Raw genomic sequence first — 25,744 nt, 5'->3', positions numbered from 1 at the left:
AAAGGTAGGAGCTTCAGTCCTTTCATCCCAATGCCTTGACTGAAGATTACAAGAACCCACAGGGATTCAAAAGCACAAGTTAGGTCTTAGGCTCCCAAGCCTTAGCATTTAACTGCACAATCCACCAGACGGCAGGGAGGCTAAGTTAAAACTGAGGCCTTCTTTAGCAGATGGACGTTTGAACATTCCTGTGGGGGCAGGATGTCCCAAGCCCAGGGGGACATAGAGAAAGATGCTAACGGGTCTATGCTGAAACGTGGGCCCCCGCTGGAGAAAATACACATGGCCAGACAAAGCACAAGTGTCCCGTGTCTGCTCGGAGGGTCTCTGGCTGACCAGCACAGCTCTGCTCCGATGTCTCCCAAGTGGGCTGCTGCGTCTCCAGGAAAACAATTCAACTTTATCACAACAACCATGGGCGTTTTCCTAACTTGCCACCTGGACTCATTTGTAAGAAACCAAGGGAGTTTCAAAACATTGAGCATGTAACTAGTTCAAAATGTCTCAAATGGGAAACTGAGTTACAGCTTTTAAAACCCTGTACCGTCTCCTCAGCAACAAATCAAGTTTAAAAAAAAAAAAAAAATACAGCCATTTCATCTAATTGTTGCCTTCCCCTCCACTGAAGGCTTTAAAAAAAAAAAAAAAACTATAAAAGAGTCTATCACCCTATACAAACGGAGCAATACAAATCAAGGGAATCAAAAATTAAAGAACAAAGCCACTCGTAAAAACGTGCTATGGAAAATCAGTGGTAAATTACTAATTTAGAAAGCTGACCTCAGTCCGGGCTATCTATGAGTCACTTAATTGCTGTAATCAACCCTCCAGGACGGCAAGAGAACAGCCTGAAAACACGTGTGGCCCTGGCCAGGTACCGCCTGCAGCGGGTTTCAAGGAGCATCAGGCGGCAGGGATGCAGAGGACCGCGCCAGAGAGGGACACCTATGGAGTAATTAATCATTTATTATCGGACCTTTCTTTGTATTGAATTATACTTGTGTCAACAGACTCTGCCCCAATACATGCATATCAGGTAGCGAGAAACTGCCCTTGATCTGACATAAGGCCTCGCTGAAACGTTCCAGGGCTCCCTAACGGTAACAGACCTTACAGAGAGCAGCGGTGCGGGAACTCTGGGAGGTGACTCTTACATGTCACGAGGAAGGAAGAGAAAGCCCCTCAAAAAGATGAGAGCCAACAGGGATTCAAAAGCACATGAGGGGGTTCCCTGGTGGCTCAGCAGGTTAAGGATTTGGCATTGTCACTGCTGCAGCTGAGGTTGCCACCGTGGTGCGGGTTCGATCCCTGGCCCGGGAACTTCTGCATGCCAAAGGCACAGCCAAAAAAAGAAACAGAAACGGCACAAGAGAATCATCCAGCAAAGGTAGGAGCTTCGATCCTTTCATCCCAGTGCCTTGAATGAAGATTAGAAGAAAACCATAGCTATGCAACGTGTGAGCCTGTGTGTGTTCTGAAAAGAAGACTCTTGCAAAGAGACCTTGTTTAAGACTAAAACAAGTAACTCTGAGAGGCCAAATAAATCATACGATAATTAGATACTGGGTCAATTCAAAATTTGTAACATCTGAAAGAGTCTAACAAAAGGAAACCTGCATCCTTTATATTTGAAAGGCTGTCCCATTTTGATACCCTGTGGCTGAGATTAAAGGAAGCAAGCGACACTCCTCCTGACGGCTGTCTCGTTACGGGTCTGCACCAGCTTACAGAACTGTGACATCCAAACACGTCTGAAAGCGGAAGCTTTATGCACACATTGAGCAGCCTCTTGGTGGCAAAGCCTATTTGGTACACCGAGTGGGACTCTTTCAGGCTTTGCAGCGTTTTGTTCACCTGAGCACAGGGCGCCGACCCGGCACACAGGCCATCTTAGGTCACGCACACAATAGCTTCCTAAAACTCAAATTCCCGAGCGCTGCAAACCCACCGGGCCCCAACTGGGGACCTTCACAGGGACACTGAGCCCGAGGTCCACTGTACCTGAATGTTACCTGAGAGAATCTGACCCTCAATTCAAACCCTCACTTAAACAGCATCTAAATTGTGAACAATCTATGTCCCAGGAAGAGAGCATATACAGAGCGGCACTAAGACGGGACGTCCCACCAGCTCCCACCGATTCTGAGACCATTTACGTGCCCTAGATGCTGGTCTCACAGAAATCTTAAGAATGCTGACGACGCAGGCAGTTTAGCCAAGGGCAGGGGAGGGGATCGTTTTGGGATGGCCTCGAAACTGGTAAGGCCCTAGAGTTCCAACTGTGAGCTGTAACCTAGTTCGCTAAGACTCGGTTTTGCTACACAACCCACGTTGCTGCCGTTGCTCTCAGACCAAAGTAATTCCGCCCTCAGAAGGGACAGCCACAGGGGACAAAGGAACCCCACATTATTCTAATTATTACTGCTGTTATCTGCTTATTCTGCCCTAGAGAGAAAAATTCCAATACACTCCACACCTTTACCGCCTCAAATCCACTCTCCACCCAACAAGAAAGGAAACACCCAGCCAGCCCCCATGCTTCAGCTCCTGTGGTAGGCACCACAATGAAACACTTTCCTTCTAAGTGGTGGTGTCTGTGCCACACCCCCCGCCCCCCCCCCCGGGGGGGTACTTGTCTGGGACCCAGGCAGCTAATTACTGTTTTCTACAAAGCCCAAGAGAAGAGAGATGCAAGCCTGCTATTAGAGGAAGTCCTGCTGCCTGCATATCTGAACTTCACCAAATGCCAGTGATGCCAACCAAGAGTCCCAACAAAATAACTCACACCCCATTCAATAGTTTAAGGGCATGGGGGGAGGGGTGGCACAAGGGCTGGGCTTCAAAGTGAGGCGTCCGAGGCAGCTTAAAACAAAAGATACCTGCTGCAGGTTAAACTAGGGCAAGGCGGGCCACAGATAACTCCAGGGTATACCTTCGTTAACCAACACCAGCGGGACATCCTGAGGCTCAATGAATATGTGCGAACAGGACCTCACTTGTCTCCAGTTTACCTTTAAAATCCCTCCGTGAGGGCGGTGGTTCCTTTGTGTTGGCTGGTCAAACACACGCCCTGGGCAGCCAGCTCACCTGTGAGGTTCCCTGAGGCGGGGTGCTTTCCAGGGTCAGGAATTAACAGGCGAATAGCTCCAGTTAAACCCCCACTACATCCCCAAACAACAAGAGTTCTGGCAATGCGCAGAAAGGCGGTCACTGAGGATCTTTCCGCGGTCAAAGGAAGACCACCGCCCCCTTCAGGCCCCTCCCCCGCCTCCGGAAGAACATAAACAATCCAGCCCAACGGCCCGCCCCCAGCCCCTTCCCTCGCGCGGGATGCCCAGGCAGGTAGAGAGAGAGGGGTTGGGGTTGTGCAGTTTCTACAGGATTCTGACCCCTAAACAACTACCAGAAGGTGAGTCCATTCTTGCAAGAGAATGTTAGCACATCTGCCTCCAGAATCTTCCCTGCAAGCTTGCGGTTGGAGGCCACAAGAACAGGCTGCGGGGTGCGGTTTTCCCGGCCCTGGGCTAGCAGAGTCCTGTCCCAGCCCATCTCTCCGGCCACGCGATACCCGTTGGCAGGAAGGCTGTGGGCAGAAAGGCCTCGCTCCGACCACCAGAGTGAACCCGCGCTACCAGCGGACCGACAGGTGAGAGCTGCCAAATCCACCAGGCCACACGGCGGCACTCGCAGATGGGGGCGCCCGCTGGGAGACCAGGCTTGGGGGCAGAGGGCGAAATTAACCGAGGTGAACGCCGCCGCTCCAGGCCAGCCAGCGCCACCTGCCCGGCCGCCTCAGGGGCCAAGCCCCGGCTCCTGCTGCCGCCCACAGGGATCACAGCCCACAAGCACGCAGTTGCAGCAGCCGGCTCGCGGGCCTGCTTGCGGAGAAGGCCGCGCCAGCATCTGCGGGAGATAGGCACCGCCTGGCAAAGAGATCTCTCCCTTGGCCGAGGCGACAGACCCTAAAAGGCACCACCGCACGCACGTGGGAGCAGGGGCAGTGCAGAACTTCCAGACCTGCAGTATGACTGGGGGAAAAAACCCAGTACCAGAGTTCCCTTCCACCACGGCCACTTGCTGGCTGGTGACCTAGGACGACAGGTCTCTTTAGCGGTTCCCAAGCCCCGGCGGGCACAGCCAAGCAGGCCAATAAGGAACCCCCGCCGGTTCCCACCACTGCCTTCCCCTCCACCGCCGCCGCCGCGCTGCCCACCTCTGCGCGGCGACCCGTCGATGCTCTCGGCGCTAGACGAGTGCGTGTCGGCCGGGGCTCGCCGCAGGCTGCTGAAGTAGCCGCGCGGCCTGGAGGCGCCGCTCCGCGGGGAAGGACCGCCGCCGGGCGCGCCGTCCCTGCGCGCGAAAATGCCGCTAAAGAAGCGCAGCAGTCGGTGCTCCGACGCGGCGCCGGGGCCCGCGGCCGCCGCCCGCGCGCGCTCCAGCCGCTGCAAGTCGCTGTTGTCCAGCGTGCGGTTCTTGCTCTTGCTGCGCTCCCAGCGCTCCAGGTCCGAGAGCGCATCGTTCTTGCTGAGCACCTCGCCCACGTCCAGGGTGTTGCGCTTCTCCGAGGAGGGCTGCGCGGAGGCCGCGGGCTCCAGGGCGGCCTCGGGGTCGGCCACAGCCTCGCCACCCGGCGCCCAGGCCAGGCTCCCGGAGCTGCTGTGGCGCCTCCCGCGGCCCAGGGCCGGGCCCTGCGGCGCCTCGGGCCCACTCCAGTGCCTGAAGCTGAGGCTCCGCCGCAGGGGTGCGGCCCGGGCCCCCTCCACGTCCGGGCTACCGGGCGCGGGCGAGCCAGGCGCCTCCTCCACCGTCGGGGGGCTGCCGGCCAGATCCGCGGGCTCCGGGTCGCGTGCGCACGGCCGGAGCCGCCCGAGCTCCAGCTGCCCGGTGCTGCGGGTGCGGAAGGTGCGGAAGTCCCAGGCGCGCGGCCGGCGGCCCTCCAGATCCTCAGCGCCCGCTGCCGCCTCCGCCTCCTCCAGGAGCCGCCCGGGTGCGTCCGGGGAGCGCGCGGGCCGGGGCCTCCGAGCCGGGCGCGGGCCGGGGCCGCCGGGGCCCGGAGCGCCCAGCTGCTCCTTCCTGACCATGGTCACGGAGATGCGGTAGACTGTCTTCCTGGGGGGCGTCCCGCGCTGCATCGCGTCCGCAGGCGGAGACGCGGGTTCGCCGCTGCCGTCCAGCAGGTACATGTCGCCCGGGGCCGCGGCCGCCGCGCCGCTCGCCAGGGCTCCGCCGCATCCAGCGCGCCGCGGGCCGGGCCGCACGGTCGGGCGGTCGCCGGGCGAGGCGGGGAGGGCGGGCGCGCCTGGAGAGGGTCCACGCCCCCCGCTCGCCGGGAGGGCTGCTCTCAAGCTGCGGGGACCGCGCCTCCGGCGCCCGCCGGCCGGTGCGCCGCGCGGCCCGAGTGCCGGGGTCCGGGCCCGGGGCGCCGAGCCATCGGCCGGCGGGGCCCGGCGGGCGGAGGGTCAGGCGTGGGGCCGGTCTCACCGGCAGGTGCGGTCGCGGCGCGCTGGGCCCGGGGCGGGCGGCGGCGCCTGCGGCTTCATTGTCTACAGCGCGGAACCCGCTCGCATCCTCGGGCTTTTTTCGCACAGTTCGGCGGCTCCGCAGCCCCCGCCACTCCCTGGGTTCGGGACGCACGGGCAGCAGCGCCGGCGGCGGACGAGGGGCCGGCGGGCGGCGGTTTAAAATGGAAATGCGCGCCGGGGCGGGGCGGGGCGGGCGGGGGCCGACGTGCAGGGACCGCGGGCCGCGCGCCCAGCCCGGCCGCCGAGTCCCGGGAGCGCGGCGGCGGGCGGCGGCGGCGGCGGGCGGCGGCGGCGGCGGCGGCGGCGGCGGGAGCGCGGCTCGGCGGCCAGGCCTAAGCGCCGGGGTGGATTGCAGCCGCGCGGACCGGAGCCTCCCCCGGTTCGAGCTGGCCTGGGGGGAGGGGGCGGCGCTTATGCCCCGCCTGAACCCACCCTCTGGGGGCTTGCTTTCCAAAGCAAACAAAATACGAGGCATCACATTTTTTATGATTTATAGGCAGCACCTTTCCTAATCAAGGAGCTCTGAAGATGTGACTCAAAGACTTGTTTAAAAAAAAAAAAAAAACCCAAGGTACCCCAGGTACTTGTGGTAACTTTACACAGGAGCAGGTGCACTCCCAGTAAGGACAGAACGAAGGGCCCCAGAAGGCAGCATCCCGTGATGGCGCTGTGCCCACACCTCTGCCCTCCAAATGAAGGACCTTGTAGTTTCACTCCTAAAACATTTGGGCAGATTCTCCCAATGCGTGGGGGAAACTCCTGGCAGCCGGCGGGCATATACTGCCCAGGGTAACAGGCAGAATACAGTGGTTAAGAGCTGAAGAAGGGAGGCTGGCAGTCCCAGCCCTGCCTGTCCACTTCCTAGCCCCCTCAGGTTTGACACCTGTAAAGTGTGTGTGTGTGTGTGTGTGTGTGTGTGTATGTGTGTGTGTGTGTTGGGTGGGGGTGGGGGGGCGTACCTAAGCTCTGTGCATTCTTGATGACTGAATTTGCTAAGAGACTATGTGCAGACATTCTGTGTAAGCACTCGATATTTACCATTAATAGTTAATGTTGATTTCTCGTCCATCATTTTCCCACTTGCTACCTCTTGTCTATAGATACCGGCTCCTGATACCACCTGATGCAGCAAAATGTTCACACATAGTTGATCAAAAGCTCTTAATTAGCTCTTCATGAGGTCCTGAACACTGATCTCTCAGGTTTGCTCGTTTAAAAGTTTCAGAAAGCTAGTGTCACCAATACAATGCCCATTCATCAAACTGAAGGCTCTTATACAACCTCCCTTAGGCCTGGAAATGCCAAGGCTGTTCCTAGGAAGTGTGCCTGCCAGGTGCTCCTCCAGGATGAGACAAATGTTTGCAAGAGCCGATTTCCCTTCTTTTAATCTTTCAACAAGTAATTAGGTGGCACCGACTGTGTTCAGAGCCCTGAAAAGAATATAAAGATGAATCATGAGGTTGCTTACGAACGGGGGGTTATCTCCTAGGAAATCTGGATTTTACCTGAGAGTGAAATGAACTATTCAGATTTGATGGAATAAATCAGAAAAACTGCTAGTTGATGCAGTTTAATTTTTAAAAGATATTTTATGGAGTTCCCGTCGTGGCGCAGTGGTTAACGAATCCGACTAGGAACCATGAGGTTGCAGGTTCGGTCCCTGCCCTTGCTCAGTGGGTTAACGAACGATCCGGCGTTGCCGTGAGCTGTGGTGTAGGTTGCAGACGCGGCGCGGATCCCGAGCTGCTGTGGCTCTGGCGTAGGCTGGTGGCTACAGCTCCAATTCGACCCCTAGCCTGGGAACCTCCATATGCCGCGGGTATTTTATGACATATTTTATGACACGGGATTTTTGACATATTTTATGAGATATTTTATGACACGGGATTTTTAGGGTAATGAAAATACTCCGTATGATGCCATAATGTCAGACACATACACTTGTCCAAACCCAGAGAATATGCAACACCAAGCATAAACCCCAATGTAAACTCTGGGCTTCAGGTGATAACATGTCAGTGTAGGTTCACGGATGGTGACAAATGCTCCACCCGCGGGCGGGCGGGTGGTGGGGGGAATGGAAATTCTCTGTACCTTTTGTTCAATAGTGCTATGAACCTAAAGTTACCCTAAAAAAAAGGACTACAGGGTGGAGGGTGTCATGCCTGTGGCATGTGGAAGTTCCCGGGCCTGGGATGGAACATGTGTAACAGCAGCGACGACGCTGGGTCCTTAACCCACTGTGCCACAAGGGAACTCTGAAGTTTTTTTTTTCAAGTACTTCAAAACATCACCCTCAGTGGTTCCACCTGAACAACGTGATTGCCACGATCATAGGGCACCTGCTCTTGGCACTCAAGGATTCAGGAGTGGTGACTCTAACGTGCCCTCATTGCAAAGGTGGGGGCCCCAGGACAGACCAGTCTTACCTTCTGAATTGCAATAAAAAGCCCCTTTGAACCACCAACTTCTAGGACGGGAGCCAAGCAGTAATCATCTATCAGAATAAGGTTTCTAGAACCCATTGGGTTCAGGGGATGCAGAGGCTCAGAGAGGGTGAGTGCTTCCCCTAAGGCTACACAGCTCATCGCTGAGCTAAACCTGAGGTCACACTGCCTGTACCCATGTCCATGCTTCAGTGTCATTCCTTTTGCCAACAGTTCACTTTGTGGACCTCAGAGAGAGGAACGAATGTGTAACTATTATCAAACTTTATGCTCATAGAGCACAAACGACATCTCAACGGCTCAGCACGTTTTCATTTGTTCATTTTTCTATTTATTTATCTATCAAATATATATACTGAGCATCTCTGGTGACACTCCACAGTGACAAGGCAGGGTCTCTCTGTCCCCAAACCTGTGAAAATTGCTGCAGGCAGTTCTCAGGGCCAAGTCACTGAACATACAAAGACAGTGAGAAAGATGAAAGGATGGTACAGGGCAGGCAGTGCCCAGCACTCTGCCCGCGGGGTAGGGACCCAAGCATGCAGCAAAAGCCTCAAATTCTACAGCTGCAAAGACGGAAAGGTCCATCGCATTTATAAGCAATAAAATCAACACTCAACAGTGCAGAGGCCGGGATCTCTGCTGGGGCCAGAACCCAAAGCCCTGAGTGAGCCTGGGGTCCATTCTCACCAGTATTTGAGACCACGGCAACTCTCAAACACGGAGATGAATTTTAGTCTGAAATCAGCGCACAGTTAGGATATATAAATATATCTGGTCACCTAAGGCACCCGCGTTGTATGAGCACGGGGGTGGGTGGGAGGTTGGGATGGAGAAGGGCATTTCTTTAGGGCACCAAGAGTGAACCGTTCCCATCGCTGCTGGGCTGTCGCAAATCCAGCCCAGGTTTTGCACTGTGCCATACTAGGATGCAGGCTGCAGAGTAGAAGATTCCATTTGATCCACCTTAGATGACATGGGATCTTAGATGGCACTGAAGGAGGGAACCTCTTTCTGCCAGAGGCGATATGTTCATCACCATTTGGTGCTTCCTGCCGCACAAGCAGCACCTGTTCCACCCCAATCGTAATGCCTGCCTGTGAGGTCTGACGGTCGGCGCTGAAAAACCTGGGCGACCTGCCCCCTCCCTACGGCCCTGGATATGTGGGCTCTTCCGAGGCGAAGGAGACAGAGGCTCAGACAGAGCCTGCCCCTCCAAAAATCTCCATCCCCTTTCAGGCAGCCAGACTGCCTTTGAAAAATTAAAATAATCATGCTATGCATGTTCAGGTCAGCAGGATGCTTTATTTACCTACTGCTTTTTCAAGCAGCCGCATTAGACCCTTACCTCTTGCATGATTCCATGCAAGTATGGAGTATGTCTGTATCACCATTTTGGCTTCAAAAAAAAAAAAGACGGTAGTTGATTTTACTGCCACATCAAAACCAAGCAGCAGGCAGGCCAGCAAAACCTCAGCACTGCAGAGCCGCCAGTGTCAGAGAAGGAAGGACTGTGGAAGGGGTGGGGGGTAGGGGAAGGGGGGGCAGCCCACCTACGCCCCCATTTCCCTCGGGCAGCTGGCTTCCCTCTCCCAGTCCCGAGTTTATGAGGTCCTCTGGCCCCCCTCCCACGACTTCCCTGTTCTGGGCCATTTCTAGCTGCCTATAAATTAAACATCCTGCAGGAAAATACTATTTCGCAAGCCTCAGTACAGCCGACCAGCCTCGCTGAAAGGAAACCCCTGGTAGTCAGCACAGCCCAGCCGCCCACTCCGCAAGCTGACTTCCCAAATAGCAAACTCGCCAGCTAGTCACCTCGTTGACAGTATTAGCAGGAACACATCTGTGGGCAACCTGTCCCCAGCCGACCTTGGCCTGGCCTCTGCACACCTACCCCGGCAGCCCACAAAGGGCCCCTCCCCATGGCAGGGCACGTGACAGACTCTCCCTTCTGGCAGCAGGCTGACAAATACGTTTAGGAAGCAAAAAGAAAGATGCATGTTTTCCTAACCATTTCGTGTTTTACCTTTTGGCAGGAGAACCGAGTCAGATCACTGCAGGAGGAAGGGTTTCTGATCTAAGACCTCCTGTGATGCCCAGCTTCTGCCATCACCCTGCCCAGGCTGAACTCATTAGGGACCCAGGAGATAAGGACTGGACCCTTGAGTCCCAGAAGTATGGAGTATGCTGGGTCCTAGGGCCAAGGACATTCTGATCCAGGAGAAGAAAAACCCCAGCCCACCGCCCAGCACCTACATCTTGCTCGCCTTTTTCCTGGAGGACCAACAGCAGTGCAGCCTGCCGGCCCAACTGTGGGCCCAGACCGTCTGATGTAAAGGGAGCCCCAGACGTTGTAAGGCAGCACCTGTGCTCCAGGCACTTCCATTCTATCCGGAAGCTCACAGTGTAACCTCGGCCGGCCCCACAGCCAGACTCCAGCCCCAGAGTGAGGAAAGCGGGTCCATGACTGCTGGCCTGACCTTAGATGAAAGGTGCATGGAAGGCATCCTCGGATCTGAGAGTCAGGCAGTTTGCACACATGGAAGCCGGAGAGCTGGTGCCCCTGAAGTGGGGGGAAAGGGGAGGGGGAGACCCACCCCCAGCGGGAACTCAAGTCCCACTCAGTATCCTGCCAACAAGGGTTTCTGGGGCAGGGGTCCTTGGCTTGGACGGCAGACAACAGGTGATCACCACAAGATGCTGGCGGTGGGTACCACGCCTGCGCGGGGCGGCGTGGGCGCTCATGCTGGATTTTGGGGGGGGTTTGTGTGTGAAGTGCATCCAGAACGGTGACCCCGACAGACGTGGCGTGGGGACTGACAAGGCTCACAAATAACCAACAACCAGAAGAAAGTGCTAACACGTGATAAAGGAGTTCCCATCGTGGCGTCCCCTTGCATCCATGAGGACGCAGGTTCCATCCCTGACCTCTCTCAGGGGGTTGAGGACCCGGCATTGCCGTGAGCTGTGGTGTAGGTCGCAGAGGCGGCTCAGATCCGGCTTTGCTGTGGCTGTGGTGTAGGCCGGTAGCTACGGTTCCGATTGGACCCCTAGCTTGGGAACCTCCATATGCTGCGGGTGTGGCCCTAAGAAAAGACAAAAAATAATAATAATAAAGTCACACAGGCAATTAAAAAAAATAAATAAATGTGATAAGAAGAGACAGGTAAGAGGAAGGCAGAAAATTATTTCCACGTCCAATGGGACGTGGCCTTCCTCCAGAGCAGGTGTGTCCAGCTCAGCGTACAGGTGTTCCAGGCAGGATCACTCTTCAGAGGGGGCCGGGGGGGGGTTGCTCTGTGCATCACAGCTTGTTTATTTAGCAGCATGGCTGGCCTCTGCCCACTAGATGCCAGCAGCACCCCCTCCCCAACCATGACAACCAAAAAACGCAGGCAGACATCACCAGATGTCTCCTGGGGGCAAAGTGCCTCCGGGGGGACCCGTCCAAAGGCGCAGGCAAGACACACCACGTGGAGAGGGGACGGGGTGGGGAGGGGGGAGCGTCCCCGGCTTCTCCACCTCTCATTTTACCATTTTCTTCATTCAGCCCGTCCCGCCTGCCTCTGTAGGTCACGATGAAGAGCTCTGGACGGTCTCTCTATACAAAGAGAAGCCATGAGCTCCAGTAATCCTCCCCGGAGTCCGAAGAACAGCAGTAGAGACGGAGGAGGCCGCCGCCAGTCCTCATGTGACAGACGCGTCATCACTTATAATTCGCTTAAACCAATGAGCGTCATGGATGTGACTGAGATGCTGCAAAGGACAATAATGAAGCTCTGCCTGCAGTAACTATTTAAAACCCAAAGCAATATTGTGTTGTGTTTAATCAGAACATGTCCTAAGCAAGAGGCTTGAAGACTTGGACCCATGCGTGCCTGCCCGGGTGTGGACAATGCATCAGAGAGCCTGTGGGATCTCAGCTAAGCTCCTGGCTTCCCTCCAGGAGGCCTCGAACCCGGCAGGGACGTGGGGGGCAGGCTGGAGGGACCACGGAAACAGGGCTGGAGCTGCCTTGTCACAGGGTCCCCTCCTGCACTAGGTCAGAGCAGTGTCACTCCATCCTCTATACACGGGAGCCGCCGTTTAAAGTGCAGAGAGCCAGGGCTGGAAGAGATCTCCATCTGACCCATTTCGCAGATAAAGCAGCCTCCAGGGAAGCCGACCTGCCGGAGGCCACCGCGGGAACAGAGGAGCGGGCCGGCCACAGCCGGTACTGCAGCCCCCAGGAAGCGTCGGAAGCCAAGCGGAAACCTCACATCCACGTAAGGAGACCCCTGAAAAGCGGGCTTGGTTTCAAAACTATGCCCAAATCCCTTAGGAGTCGATTCGTACTCCCCAGTACAGGCCTGTGTCAGGCCGAAGTGGCTGAAGGGAGGACCAGAGCCAAGCCCATTCATTGCCACTCTCTGGAAACAAACGCCACTGCTGGGTGTGACCACCTCAGCAGCTCCCACTTAGGGTCACCCTTAGGGTACTGGGCGCTGGCTGCAGCCAGGGCTCCCCACGAGGCTGCTCCCCTAGCTCTGTGGAGAGTCGGCTGAGGCGTCAGAAGGATTTCATCAAGACCAACCCCCAACTTTGCACCTGTCCCCTGAACAGCTGCAAAGAAGCTTTGGGATTTGCATGGAGAAAACCCAGGGATGCCCTAATCCTCCCAGCCTTCGGGGGTGCAGGGGGCTCCGGCACCAGCCTATCTGGTAACACCTTCCTCTGCGGGACCCCCCAGTAAGGCTGCTCAATGGTCCTCCAGACCCGACAGTTCAAACCCAGCAAGGGTCTGGCCTGGACCCTCCTGGCCGCCTCTGGAATAGAAACAAATGCCAGAGGCTGTCAAAGATCAGCCCCTTCAACGGGTCTCACAGCAGCTGGATGTTTACTAAAGCAGGCTGGTCTTCAGATCCACGGACCCCAAAGATTCGTAAAATCCCGAACTTCCGTGAGAGTCGAAACCAAGGACACAAATGATGCCTTGGGGATTACTGTCGGCACTGTCACAAAGCTCACCAAAGACAAGCCTATTTTCTCAGGAGTTATCACTACCACATACCGTGTGTGGTTTGGCCGCCAAAATATCTGGAAATCTTTCATCTGTGCCCCGGGGACGTACAGGTTTGATACGTTTTCCTCTAAATGCTAAAAACATGACTAAGATGCCTGTTCGAAACCTCACCGTCCCCCCCCATGCCCGCCCCAAATCCGCAGTGGGAGACACGTGAGTAGCCTCCTGCCTTCATTAGCCAGTGTGTCACCAGCTCCTGGTCCCCAGACTCAGAGGATAAACACTTCAGGGCGGCTGGTGGCAGCAGCCACCCCCTCGTCAGCGACAATTTGCATTCAAGCTCTGGGGACACCAGGATCAGCTGTGACACAGGAAGAAGGAATAAAACCTCTGTCCTCTCATCCGCCTGCCACACACAGGCTGTCAGCGCCCAGCGTGCCAAGGGCAGGGGCGAGGGGTTCCTGCAGCAGGAAGTTGGGGGAGTGGGGCCTTATGCGCCTCCTTCATGCGCCTCCTTATGCGCCCCAATTATCATGTTGTGTCAGGCTCGCTTCCTCTGAAAAATCACCACCAACCCCAGAACCTTCCATGAAAAAAGACAGACTGAGGGGGGAAATGATAAATAAATCTGCTATGGCCAATCGGCGGGTCTCAAAACTCTGCCCCCCCCACCCCGCTGCCCCCAACGCCAGCTCTGTCCCCAGGAGTGTTGCTAAACTGCAAGCTGGTTATGAATCAGCACCAGACTTTTCCGAAGTTGGAAAAGAAGGTTCATGGCGCCTGATCTGCCCAGGGGCAGGTGGATCAAAGGCAGCCTGAGAAGCCTCTAAGCTCAAGTCCCATACCCCTCAGGGCATGACTAGTGGGCTTGGCGATGAGTGATACAGAGCATGGGTTTAGGCGCCAACCCTGGATGCCTTTGTTCCTGTCACTCCCTACAAAGGGAGGCGGCCAGGGGAGTCCAGGGTCCGAGCGGAGGACCGGGCCACACCCACCTCCTCAGCCCAGGCCTTTCCCTTCACCAGCTTCTCAGGGCCCCTTCCCAGAGCCAAACGCCCGCTAAGGCAGCCCCGCCAGCCTGGCCTCCAACAGCCAGGACGGCCCTTCTAGAAGGAGAGGTCGGACCCTCCGTGCTGGCCCTTCTCTCCTTCTAGAACTTCCACCGGAGCACCCTTCCCTGCCCAGTCCTTCGGATCCTTGCACCGGCAGCCAAAGCCACGAGCTATCCCGTCTCTGCTCCAGCTATAGCCCTGCCAGCCTCTGATGCCCCAGAGACCCCTCCCCCTCCCCTCACCCCAAAGGACGACCCATCCCACTGCACTGCGTTCCTCACGATGTGTCCACTGAGCGTGCAGCCCCCGCCAGACCCTCCACACTTCAGGAGACTCTCCTGCAAGCTCAAGGGTAGGGACCCCAAGCCCCCTGCAGATAGACGCGGGCAGAGCGGAAAGGGCTGGGCACTGGTGGCCTGCAGCCCCCACCCCCTTCCCCACCCCACTGCCCAAGCTTCTGCCTTCCCTGAAAGTGCCTTGGCCCAGGCCCCCTTAGGAAGACTTCAGGCCAGCATCCAGAGTGGCCTCACACGGGCCACGCAACCACACCTGTCTCTCCTGCTCTGTGCTGACGCACGGGCCGTGTACCAACAATCACAGTCACCCCACGAAAATGCTCGCTTAGCTCCTGCTAATAAAAAGCAGAAACAAGAGCCTCTCCTGCCCCCCTCCCAGGCGACATCCTTTCTGCTGCAATGGACTTTTAGGGTATAATTCCCGCTCAGACCCCCCAGAGACTCGGGCCACCTGCAGGATAAAAGGCCCCCTCCTGCACTGGTGCCCGGGACAGCCCCACCCACCCCTGCTGTACATAAGGAGCAGCTGGGGGCTGGGCTCCAAGGCCAGAAGGACGCAAACCACGCCCCCACCCCACCTTGAGACTTTGGGAAAGTGACCTTGAGTCTCTGTCCCCAGTCTCACAAAGCAGAGGTGGTGACCAAAGGCCGTGCCGATGAGAAGCACCTGCCGGCCCGGCGCTGAGAGCAGCACGTGTTGTCTGCTGCCCCCCAGGATGCTCCATTCTACGGCCGCCCCCACGCCCCCAGCGCCTGCGGCGAAGCTGCGGGACCAGCTGACCCCTCTGGTCACCAGGGCTCAGGAGTCCGTGAGCCCCCCACACCTGTGCACACCCCTTCCTTGTCCAATCGCCCTGTTCCAACCTGACACTCACTACACCACACGCCCCCCCGCCCCCCGAAGACCAGGGTCCCTGACTCGGGCCCGCAACCCCGTCTCTAAGCCCCAGCCCTTAGCAGCGCTGTGCTCAAGAAACGCTGCCTCATGGAGAGTCTGATCAACCCGGAGGCCGCTTCCAGTCGCGAGCCCAACAGGGCAGGAAGGCCGAGGCCATGGCACAAAGAGCGGCAGAGGTCAGCCGACTTGCCCAGCCGCCCCCCTCAGATGCCCTGCTTTGCACCGCCACCCCGCACAGCGGTCCCCCACCCCGAGGGGACCCACGGAGTCCCCAGGGGTTAGGGAAAGACACACAGAAGAGGGTGACTCACTTCTTCCCCGGCCACAAAACTCCTCAGAGCATCCGGCCCTGGGCGGCCGCCCCTGAGAAAAGATGCCCCCCCTCGGCGGCAAACACACAAACATGACGGGGGCGGGGGTCTCCCCAGAGGATGATGCTGCTTTTCTTTTTAGGGCCACACCTGCAGCGTTTGGAGAGTCCAGGCGAGGGGTCGAATTGGAGCTAAAGCTGCCAGCCTACACCACAGCCACGGCAACGCCGGATCCTCAACCCACTGAGCAAGGCCAGGGATCAAACCCGAGTCCTCATGGATACTAGTCAGGTTTGTTACCGCTAAGCCACGACGGGCACTCCCAGAGGCTTCATTTGAAGGAGAGAGACAAGCCCAGGCCTTTCCAGGGGAAGCCGAGTCTCCCCTCCCAGGGTCACTGCCACCCCCCGGGGAAGGCTAGGAAGGTGCCCGCACACGTGTGCAGTGGTCAGAGGGGAGAGAGGTTGCAGCTTCCAGAAAGCCTTCCTTGGAGGGACCGCGGGGTGGGAATGCCCACCCTTCCGGCCTGGGCCTGGACCGTGCCCAGGATGCCACCCAGGATGGGGTGCTCCCCCTGCTCACCTGGATTCAGACAGCAGAGGCTACCCGGCCGGCACCCGGCCTTCACTGCGACAGAATGAAACGCAGGCTGTTGACTCCAGGTGCTGACAACACCCTCGAAGACAGAGAATCCGAGAGAACTCAGAACTCTTTAAAGAGAGGTTCATAAGGGGCCCTCCCCCCCGCAGTAACGCTCAGCACCTGGCACTGCGGAAGTTCTAGAACTAACGGCGTTCACTTTTCACGTGGCCGGTTCAGGGGCACTGTCGGAGCTGCCCGCACCCACGGAGAGGGCCTCTCTGCACACAGCACCTCGCTGCACCCAAACTGTCCCAGAATTACGGAGAGAGAAGCAACAGCTGCCGCTGGAAATTTCTGGACACAAAAAGAGGTGACACCAGGCAGCAGAATGTTCACGCAAAAGGCCTCTTTCTCAGGAAGAATTACAAGTTCATGGTCAAGGAAATGTAATGCTTGAGATGGCCACCCTCTGGAACTTTCCAGCCTTCGCGGGCTGTCCTCAAAGGAACGAAGGTGGGCCTTGCGACTTGCTCGCACCTCCTCCCCCAGGCCTGCGTGGGAGGGGAGGGTGGGGGGGGCCGGGCCCACCTCCTGCTGCGGGGCCAGAAGCAGGTCTCACTCGTGACAAAGGCTGGAGGGCGGTGGTGGGGCCATTCTTTTGTGAGCAACCCAGTTTACCCGCCCCCTTCCAGACAAGATATAAAAAGGTATTTCACACTGATTGAAGATTTCCAGGACCAAAGCCTCGCGTGGGAGGCGCCAGTCTACTTCAGGCTTCACCCCAGGCTTCAAAGATACTAGGCCACCAGCAGGGTGGCCAGGCCCACCCCCAACCCAGCGTTCCTGGCACTTCCGCCCAGACCCCCAAGGAGCCCGCACCCCACCGCCCTCCTCCTGCAGCCCAGGCCTCCCCACGTGGGGCCTCAAGGCTCAGGCAGACTCGCCCTGGGCTCCCCCCTTCCCAACGTGACCAAGGCCTGGCTCAGCTGGAGGCCCTTCACAGAGGGCAGCTCTGCAATTATCCCCATTTTAGAGATTTGGGAGGTGAGTCACAGAGAGATGGAAAAGGTGCCCTGGACCTCCCAGTAATGCCCGGAGCTGGACTGGAGTGGTCCAGATATGCCTTCCCTCCAAAAAGCACCGGCTGTGCCCAAGGGGTGTGGCTGACCCCGCTCTGGAAGGCTGGAGAGGAAGCTGGGCCCGGAGCAGGACGAGGGCTTTGCAAAGAGAGTCGGGGAACGTCATCGAGCTCTACTGGGTGCGGGGTGGGCGTGAGGAACGGATGTCAGAGTGGCAGAGACTTCGGGAGCAGGTAGGCAGTCAAGAAGGAAGGCAGACACACACACACAGGCCCTCACCCAGTTCCAAGAGCGGGGACGCTGAAAATTCAAGGCAGCTTGGGGCAAAGCAGGCTCCCATTTCAACTGCATCTCTAGGGACAAGGTACCAGTCCAGGGGTCAGCATTATCCCCAAATCTCCCCGCTCCAGACCCTCTGTCCTTCTGAGGTTCTGAGAAGGGCTGAGCAGAGCCCTCGGCCCCCTCCCCTCCCCTGCTTTGAGCAGGCGCAGGCCTCCAGCCCAACTCCTGGGCAGCCCTCCCAAGAAAACCTAGTTGCCCCAGATCGCCAAGTCCACTGCCAGGTCACCTGATGTGCACGCCTCCGCCTGGGGAGCCCGCAGCCCCTGCACCTGCCCCCGCCGCCACTGTGCCCCCCAGGGCCCTGTCACTCCTCTGCCTCCCAGGCCCTTGGCCCTGACCCTGGAGGGCAGCAGGAAAGTCTGTCAAACCGCAGCCCCCCCGCTCTGAAAGTGGAAGTACTCACGCACAAAGCCATCAACTCCTAGCATCAGACACACTCCAGATACAGTGGCAGCAGGACCAAGACGAAGGCATCAGGAAACCTGCACGTCGCCCAGGAGACGGCCAGACATTTCGAGCCTTTGTCGACTCTGTCCCTCCAAGCGCTGCACTAACAGTGCTATTTCTAAAGCAAAATCTCGTTATTTCCAGGAACAGAAAACATTCATTTTGCTAATAGAAAACAGGGCGCACAAATAAACAGAAATGCTTCTAAAAGGGGTAAAGCATAAAGGAAAATGTCCATAAATATTTCATCGGCCACCAAGGTTTCAATGACCTTGACTGCCAAGAGAAAGTTCGCAATGACATTGGAAACATCTCTGCCCTTGTCTGCTCGGGCTGCCATCACAAAGTATCACAGCCGTGGCGCCGTGGGTTAAGAATCTGACTACAGTGGCTCAGGTCGCTTCGGAGGCATGGGTTCATCAATCCCCCGCCGTGGCACAGTGGGTTAAAGGATCTGGCACTGCTGCAGCTGGAATTCAGTCCCCAGCCCAGGAACCTCCACATGCCGCAAGTGCAGTCAATTAAAAAAAAAAAAAAAGGATCAGACTTGAGGATTTAAACAGAAGAAATGTGTTTTCTTGCAGCTCCAGCAGTTGAGTCTGAAGTCGGGGTGTGGGCAGGGTTGATTTCTTCTGCTGTCTCCCTATGTGGCTTGTCGGTGGCGTTTTCTCCCGTGTCTTCAGGTCCTCTTTCCTCTGTGCCTGTCTGCGTCCTAACCTCCTTCTTACAACGTAGGAAACCAGCCTGACTGCAGTAGCAGCCACCTCAGTGCCTTGTTTTAACTTCACAGGCTCTTTAAAGACCCTGCCTCGAAATACAGTCCTGTTCAGAGGCACTGGAGCGGGGCTGGGGGGTGCGGTTTAGGGCTTCAACAGACGGCTTCTGGGGGACACACCCAGCTCATGGCATCATCCATCCATCACGGTTCATCAATAACAGGATTCTCAAAGCAAGGGGTGCGGTCCGTGTGTAATGGTCCCATTTGGGTTTCCAAAAGGCCCTTTTCTCAGTTAAAAACTCAAAGCGACCCCAACTCAGCCGGGCTCCTGGGCTACCCAGGGCAGCACCAGAGCACCAGTCAGGAGCTGGTGGAGAGAGACAAGCCTGGGCTCTTCCAGAGGAAGCCAAGGCTCCCCTCCCAGGCTCCCGCCCTCCTCCTGGGGAGACTACAGGGAAGAGCCGGCACATGTGTGGGAAGGACCCGCGTTTCTGCCTTTCCACGGAACACGTTCCTGGATCCATTGAAAACCAGGCATGTCTCGCTCAAATAATGAAGAGAGAACCCACGTGCGCGGTCAGCAGCTCCAACCAAAGACCCCTGGCGCGGAGGGGAACGGACTGTCTCTCCTTTTCCTCCCCAGCTCTTCTGTTCAGAATGCACTGTCCACTCCATGTAATCAAGCTTTTAGGCTTGAAACTTTTTTTTTCTAACCCTAGCCCTAAAAGCAAGCGTACAAGGACTGTCCTGCCAAAAAGGTGTGTCATGTCCAAACCCAAGCATCTGTCTCGGCAGTGGTAATAAGGCAACAGGACCAACGAAAGCAACATCCTCCCCTGCCTGGGGTCCTCAGCCAGCAGCAGCAGGAGGGACCTGCCCCCCAGGCCGGTGGGACGGGCTGTGACCTGGGGTACAGGACAACTCCTACGGGCTCACCGGCAAGGGGACCTTCAGTGGGCCACACCCCAGCCACAACGCTGTCCTTGCTTGTCCGACTGAGTCTGTGCAACCCCGCTCATTAGTGGAAGCTGGCAAAGCCCCAACCGCCTCCCTTCACTGTGCCTTGCCCCCTCCCTCTCCTATAAATCTCCAGATCAAAAACCAGGGTCTGGTTCCAAAGGAGATGCGTCCACAGCATGCAGGACCCAGCCTCACTGGGGGAAAAAAAAAGGGAGCTTGGAAATCTCCACTGAACAAATTCAAGCATGAATATACATAAATATCATATATGTTTACCTATAAATGTGAATGTTATATAAATATATATGAACATATTAAATATATAATCTATATATGCCTGTATTATATAACGTATATACATTGCACATATAATATATAAATATATTGCTTATATTATACACATGTATGTTGCAGACATTATATAATATGTAATATACGTTGTAGCTGTAATGTATATATATTGCACGTAAATCAAGATTACTTGCACAGAATACAAGGCATCCGACTCCAAAGCAACTGATACGGCAACCCAGGAATCATCTGCTTCTCTCCAATATAACTTCTCTGCTCACACACAGCCTGGCTTGAGAAACATTTTCATTGCTTTAGTTTGATCAGATAAAAGCACTCAGCACTGGTCTGCTCTCTCCATCCGCTTTCACTTTGGAAGTTGAGTGTAGGGGGTAGGATGTGGGTGAAATAAAGGGACCAGGACCCAAAGTAAAAGCGAGGTGAGCCCGAGATGCTTCTGGACACCTAAGTAATTCCATGTTCTCAATTCCAGCATGAATTAATTTTCAAAGCATATGCCTGCCTTTAAATCTAAGCTGACCTTGTGTGGAATGCACAGATGTTTCTGTTATCACACAACTCAAAAAAAAAGGCAAAAGGGGGGATCACTCTGGGTACAGTCCTTAATATTCTTTATTCATGAAAGAGCACTGTTTGAAATTATAGGAGTCAATCAGAAAGTCATTTTCGGAGTTCCCGTCGTGGCGCAGTGGTTAACGAATCCGACTAGGAACCATGAGGTTGCGGGTTCGATCCCTGCCCTTGCTCAGTGGGTTAACGATCCGGCGTTGCCGTGAGCTGTGGTGTAGGTTGCAGACGCGGCTCGGATCCCGCGTTGCTGTGGCTCTGGCGTAGGCTGGCGTCTACAGCTCCGATTCGACCCCTAGCCTGGGAACCTCCATATGCCGCGGGAGCGGCCCAAGAAATAGCAAAAAGACAAAAAAACAAAAACAAAAACAAAATATATCCATGAACAGATATTATTAACGTCATCATAAGAAAGTACAAGTATAGTACTAATGGAAGAACCATGTGAACCACATATGTAATGTAAAATTGATTAGTCATATTAAAAAAAAAAAAAAAAAAAAAAAAAGAAAGTCATTTTCTTTCAAAGTGTGCTGGGCTTCTTACCTGAATGCAAATCATAGTGACAAAGATACAACATAAAGATTGAAAAAGCACTGCTTACTCCAGATAAATGTTTGAATTTGGTCCAGATAGAGCTGTGAGAGGCAACTCAGATTCTGACCGAATATGCTGGATATTTTTATTCTAATTTTCTCAAGACCACTTGCCTTTATGAAAATGAAGCAGAGACCCATGATGGAGGCTTTTCAGATGAAATCATCATCAAGCACTGTCATGTGGGAAGGGAAGAGACTGTCCTTTAAAAAGTCCTGTGGCTTAGGTTAGAGCATGTCAACGTTAGGACTGGCCCGGGGGCACCACTGATGACCCATATCTAGCTCCTGTCCCTTGAGACGTGTCCCCGTCCTGGGATCACATCTTCTCCACTAAACCCACACCTGGACATCGGAGGGCACGCTTGGATTGGGCGAGCTACTCTTTACTCTGGTTTTCCATCTTGGGAAGTGATGCCACACCTATTAAAGCTGCTATCATTCAGTCACAAGGATACGGGATACAGAATATTGTTGCTCTTTTTCAATCCGTCACGTATCAAAATATTCAATTGGAAAGTCTGTTTCCTTCATCTTGCTGCCGTTAAATAGTTAAGCAGCCCCAGCTGTCCAGGAAATACCAGGGCAGTGAACACATTATTGGGCAGAGAAGAATCCATTGAGGCTCCTGACAACCATTTCATAGGCTACAGAGAGGCCAGGGAACAACAACAACAAAAAGCCCACGTTACATTAAATATACAGTGACGGAGACAATCCCTGCCCTGCCTTTTATCACCTCATCCCAGGCCAGACTGCAATAAGCAGCTGGAGAATGCTGATTATAACCCCTCTCAGTAACCTACGATGTTGGTCTCCTCAGGTTCTCTCTTTTCGAAAGTTGACAGGGACTGTTTTGAATAAGAAAGGCTATTTTTAATTTTTAAACTTGGATGTAGGCTGGCTTTTTAACAATTTTCTGTATGCTCTGAGCAAAAGGGTGATTTTTCCAATCTATCTTCACATCTTTTTCCTGAAACCAACCACCTTTCAATCCTTCTTGGAACGTCTCCCCTTGACGACTCCATCCATCCCATAATAACCACCACTGGGTCGGATCAGGCGGACGAGACCGGGGAGGCTACCCCTTTTCCTTAAGTAGCAAAGCAAGGCGGTGCCCCGCACGGGGGTCGGGTACCACTTCCTCCTCCTTCCAGAGGAGGAAACGGGCTTTGAGAGGTCAAAGGCTTGCCCAGGGCCAGCGGCTACGGAGTGATGGATGAGGGATGCCCATCCAGTCAGCCGACTCCCTCCCGAGCCAGGCTCCTTTCCTTCCTGGTGCTGGGCTCCCTGCCTGGGCCGATCACTGCAGCAAGAGGATGGCAGGCACCAGGATCCGCCCTGTACCCCCAGCCGTGAGCCCTCTTCCCCAAGGCTTCAGCAATGCCCGTGCAACAAGGTTGTGAAATCTCCTTTGCTCACGTGCACCCCTCTTTCCCCACAGCCCCTACCTGTTCTCATAAGGTGTCATCAACACTGTCACCCTAAAGACAAAAGGAATGTGCCCAGGGCAGCTTCTCGAGGCTGAGAACCAACAGGGAGGGTGTAAGAGACAGGGCATCGGAGAAATGGGAGCCCATGGAAGGGCCTCCAGCTGTGAGGGACAGCAGCTGGAGAGTGACCAGGTGGCCTGGGTGGTGTCCACTGACACGCCTGGAAGCCAGGCCCACCCTCACGGGGGTGGGGGGTGGGGAGTACGGAGGGGGGCGTGGGGTGGCTGCTCCCAGACAGACTGGCTTATGGCAGGTCGATCAGAGAGCGCCCCGAAGAGTCCGCCCTTTGCCTTCGGAAAGGCTGCTCGGCCACTGTCTTGCCCAGTCTGGGGGTGTCTTCAAATGGAGGCAAGGCCACACTCGATCTAGACCTTGATGCCTGATCGACAGTTGGCATCACTCCGTACTTCTCTCCAGTTAAACAACCACTACGAGATTGAGTTCAAAAGACAAAAGGATGCCCCAAACCCTAAGCATTTCAGGCTAGAACACACTCTGGGTAACATGAGGCTAATTTTCATCCAGAGCAGACATTTTCACGGATGGTATTTTGTCTTTAATTACCCAACCATCTCTGTGGGCGGCTTTATATCCTTTTTGGAACAAGTCGGGGCAGAAATTTAAATAAATCCATCAATCACCATGAAAAGCTCTATTTCTTTAGCTTAGATTCCTAGAAGCATGATTCCTGAGTCACAGTGTACAAACCTTTTACCCATTCTCATTTCCAAACTGCTTTCTGGAAAAAGCAAATGACTGACTCCTCTGCCATTTGGGGGGGGGGTCCTCAATGCTGGCCACCCCCTTACCCACCAACCCCAGGCTTCTTGGTCACAGTCTACCCCACCCCCACATCAGGGCCATAAGAACGACCTTCCCGTGTCATTGTCCTCACTTGGCTTGTTTGTCCAAATAACGGCATCTCAGATTTATTGGGTTTTGTTCGGTTACCGACGGGAATCGTCGTGTTTCTGGAACCTATCTGGGTGAGCTCTTTAACCATCAGGAATAGCCATTTGTCTGTAACATTCACTGCAAATACATCTTCCATAACTTGTCAGAATGGAGATCAGAGTACTTCAAAAACAGATTTTGAAGACCACAGCCGGGCAGGTATCCGAAGCCTAGTTTTCTCGATGGTACCAGATCTCTCGCCCGGCTGGCACTGCCCAGAGTAGGTGCCCATCTTGTCTCCGTCTTGGCTGGGCGACTTCCGGGGAGCAGGCTAGCGCTGCCCACAAAGCACAAAGCACTCCTAAGGAGTCCTTCTAGACCTTTAACTGCCCTTGAACCTAAAGTCACAGGTTTGTAATTTGCAGAAACCACATTTATTTTCTACTCTGAAAATGGATACATTTATTGGTGTTGAGTTTTCTGCGAATAGCAGGGTGAGGGGGTGGAGGGCAAGCTCGTTTGCAAGAACCCCCAGGACCTCAGAAGCTAAGCAAGCCACAGCGTGAGCCTGCAGCTTTATCCTCGCTCTTCTGTGCTCCATGCCCAGTGCCTAGAACTGCCACGAGAACAACACGAAATGGATGGAGAGATGGGGGGATGGATGGGGGACGGGGGGATACGGAGATGGGCGGGGGTAAATGAATAAACCCACAAACCCACCGCAGCCCCCAGAGCAGCAGGGGGCTCCCTCACAATCTCTTCACTCCTCCCGGGCCTCATCAATGCTTTATTTTATGTATCTGCAGTATTTGGACCTTCCTGGGCTAGGGGTCGAATTGGAGCTGCAGCTAAAGCCTACACCACAGCCATAGCCAAACTGGATCCAGGCTGCATCTGCAACCTACGCTGCAGCTTGGGGCAATACCAGATTCTGAACCCGTGGAGCAAGGCCAGGGATCAGCATCCTCACAGAAACTACGTCAGGTTCTCAACCTGCTGAGCCACAATGGGAACTCCTATTTTCATCTTTTCCATCCAACGACTGCCTTCCAATCAAAAGAACTTTTTTTTTTTTTTTTTTGGTCTGTCTTTTCTTGGGCCGCACCCTTGGCATATGGAGGTTCCCAGGCTAGAGGTCCAATTGGAGCTGAAGCCACCGGCCCAGAGCAAAGCACTGCAATGCGGGTTCCGAGCCACATCTGTAACCTACACCACAGCTCACGGAAATGCCGGATTCCCAACCCACTGAGTGAGGCCAGGGATCGAACCCGCAACCTCACGGTTACTAGTTGAGTTCATGAACTACGGAGCCACGACGGAAACTCTAAAAGAACACTTTTCTGATTGTCAAGAGACATGGTCATCGAGTTTGACGTACTGAATTGTTACCTGGGAAACTCCATAAATTAATGCAAGCTAGAAATTAAAACGCCACTACCTTGATGTAAAAGACACTCAGGAGTAAATTATGAAAGAAGCCAGCCCGTGATCTAATGGGAGAGCGGAAGTCCTTATAATTGATTTCACCTTCATCAACCCCACCACACCTTGGCACGACCTAGATCCTTAAACTAGTAACATTTTGATTCACTGTATAATCCATGGTTCCCTTTAAAATCCTGGGACTGCCAGGGCAGTGCCCCTCAGCGTGTGGTCCCCAGACCAGCAGCATCCACAGACTACGGCATAGGTGTTGGAAATGCAGACTCTCAGGCCCCACCTTGGACCCACTAAATCAGAATCTCTGGGGGTGGGGCCCAGGAATCTGTCTCCAGAAGCCTCCAGATGTCTCTCATGAACCTCCACACAGGTGTGCAAACCGCAGCTCCAGGATGTCAACCACTGATGTCCTTTCTGACGTGACGGATGTCACAGATCATTTTAGATAAACACTTTAGCACAGGTCTTAAAATGACAGATTCTGTAAAAAGCCAAATGTTCTTGTCCTCCGCCCTCTCTTATTTCCCCTGAATTCATCGAAGGATCATTGCAGTAACACATTTTTAAAAAGACACACAACAAGTGTGAAAGCCTTTTAACGCTTGACAAGGTCAATGATGGAATAATGGAAAAATTAACATCTCCTGGACGCAGAGGCAGAACTGCACCCAAAATGTCACTAGGACTCACTCCGCAATAGAAACATAAACATCTCCTCTGGCCTCGCTCCCCGGTTTAGGGAAAAGTGACGTCCCCTCCACCCCACACAGGCCTCCGGGCTGTGAT

General features: G+C 54.9%; 1 protein-coding gene and 1 long non-coding RNA gene across 12 annotated transcripts in view; one reads left to right on the top strand and one right to left on the bottom strand.

Moving 5' to 3' along the window:
• AGAP1 (ArfGAP with GTPase domain, ankyrin repeat and PH domain 1) overlaps window positions 1-25,744 on the bottom strand; it is a 556,723-nt gene that overhangs the window by 400,513 nt on the left and 130,466 nt on the right. For 2 of the 11 annotated variants that reach the window (XM_021075534.1, XM_021075530.1), the window contains exon 1: window positions 4,214-5,343. The exons of 4 other annotated variants lie outside the window; for them this stretch is intronic. In XM_021075534.1, the coding sequence (XP_020931193.1) occupies window positions 4,214-5,183 (970 nt within the window). In that variant the 5' untranslated portion in view covers window positions 5,184-5,343. Of the gene's footprint in view, window positions 1-4,213; window positions 5,426-25,744 lie in introns of those variants that run through there. 5 more of the 11 variants (XM_021075537.1, XM_021075533.1, XM_021075535.1 and 2 more) reach the window with 5 other exon arrangements.
• On the top strand, window positions 5,065-11,656 carry LOC106506417. Its single transcript, XR_001301690.2, has 3 exons — window positions 5,065-5,177; window positions 10,006-10,675; window positions 11,520-11,656. It is a non-coding gene; the product is annotated as an uncharacterized LOC106506417 (long non-coding RNA).

The sequence above is a fragment of the Sus scrofa genome, chromosome 15 (assembly GCF_000003025.6).
Source record: "Sus scrofa isolate TJ Tabasco breed Duroc chromosome 15, Sscrofa11.1, whole genome shotgun sequence".
In the NCBI taxonomy this organism is placed as follows: Eukaryota; Metazoa; Chordata; class Mammalia; order Artiodactyla; family Suidae; genus Sus; species Sus scrofa.
Note: the sequence above shows the minus strand (reverse complement) of the source record. Positions and strands in the feature narration are given on the sequence as shown.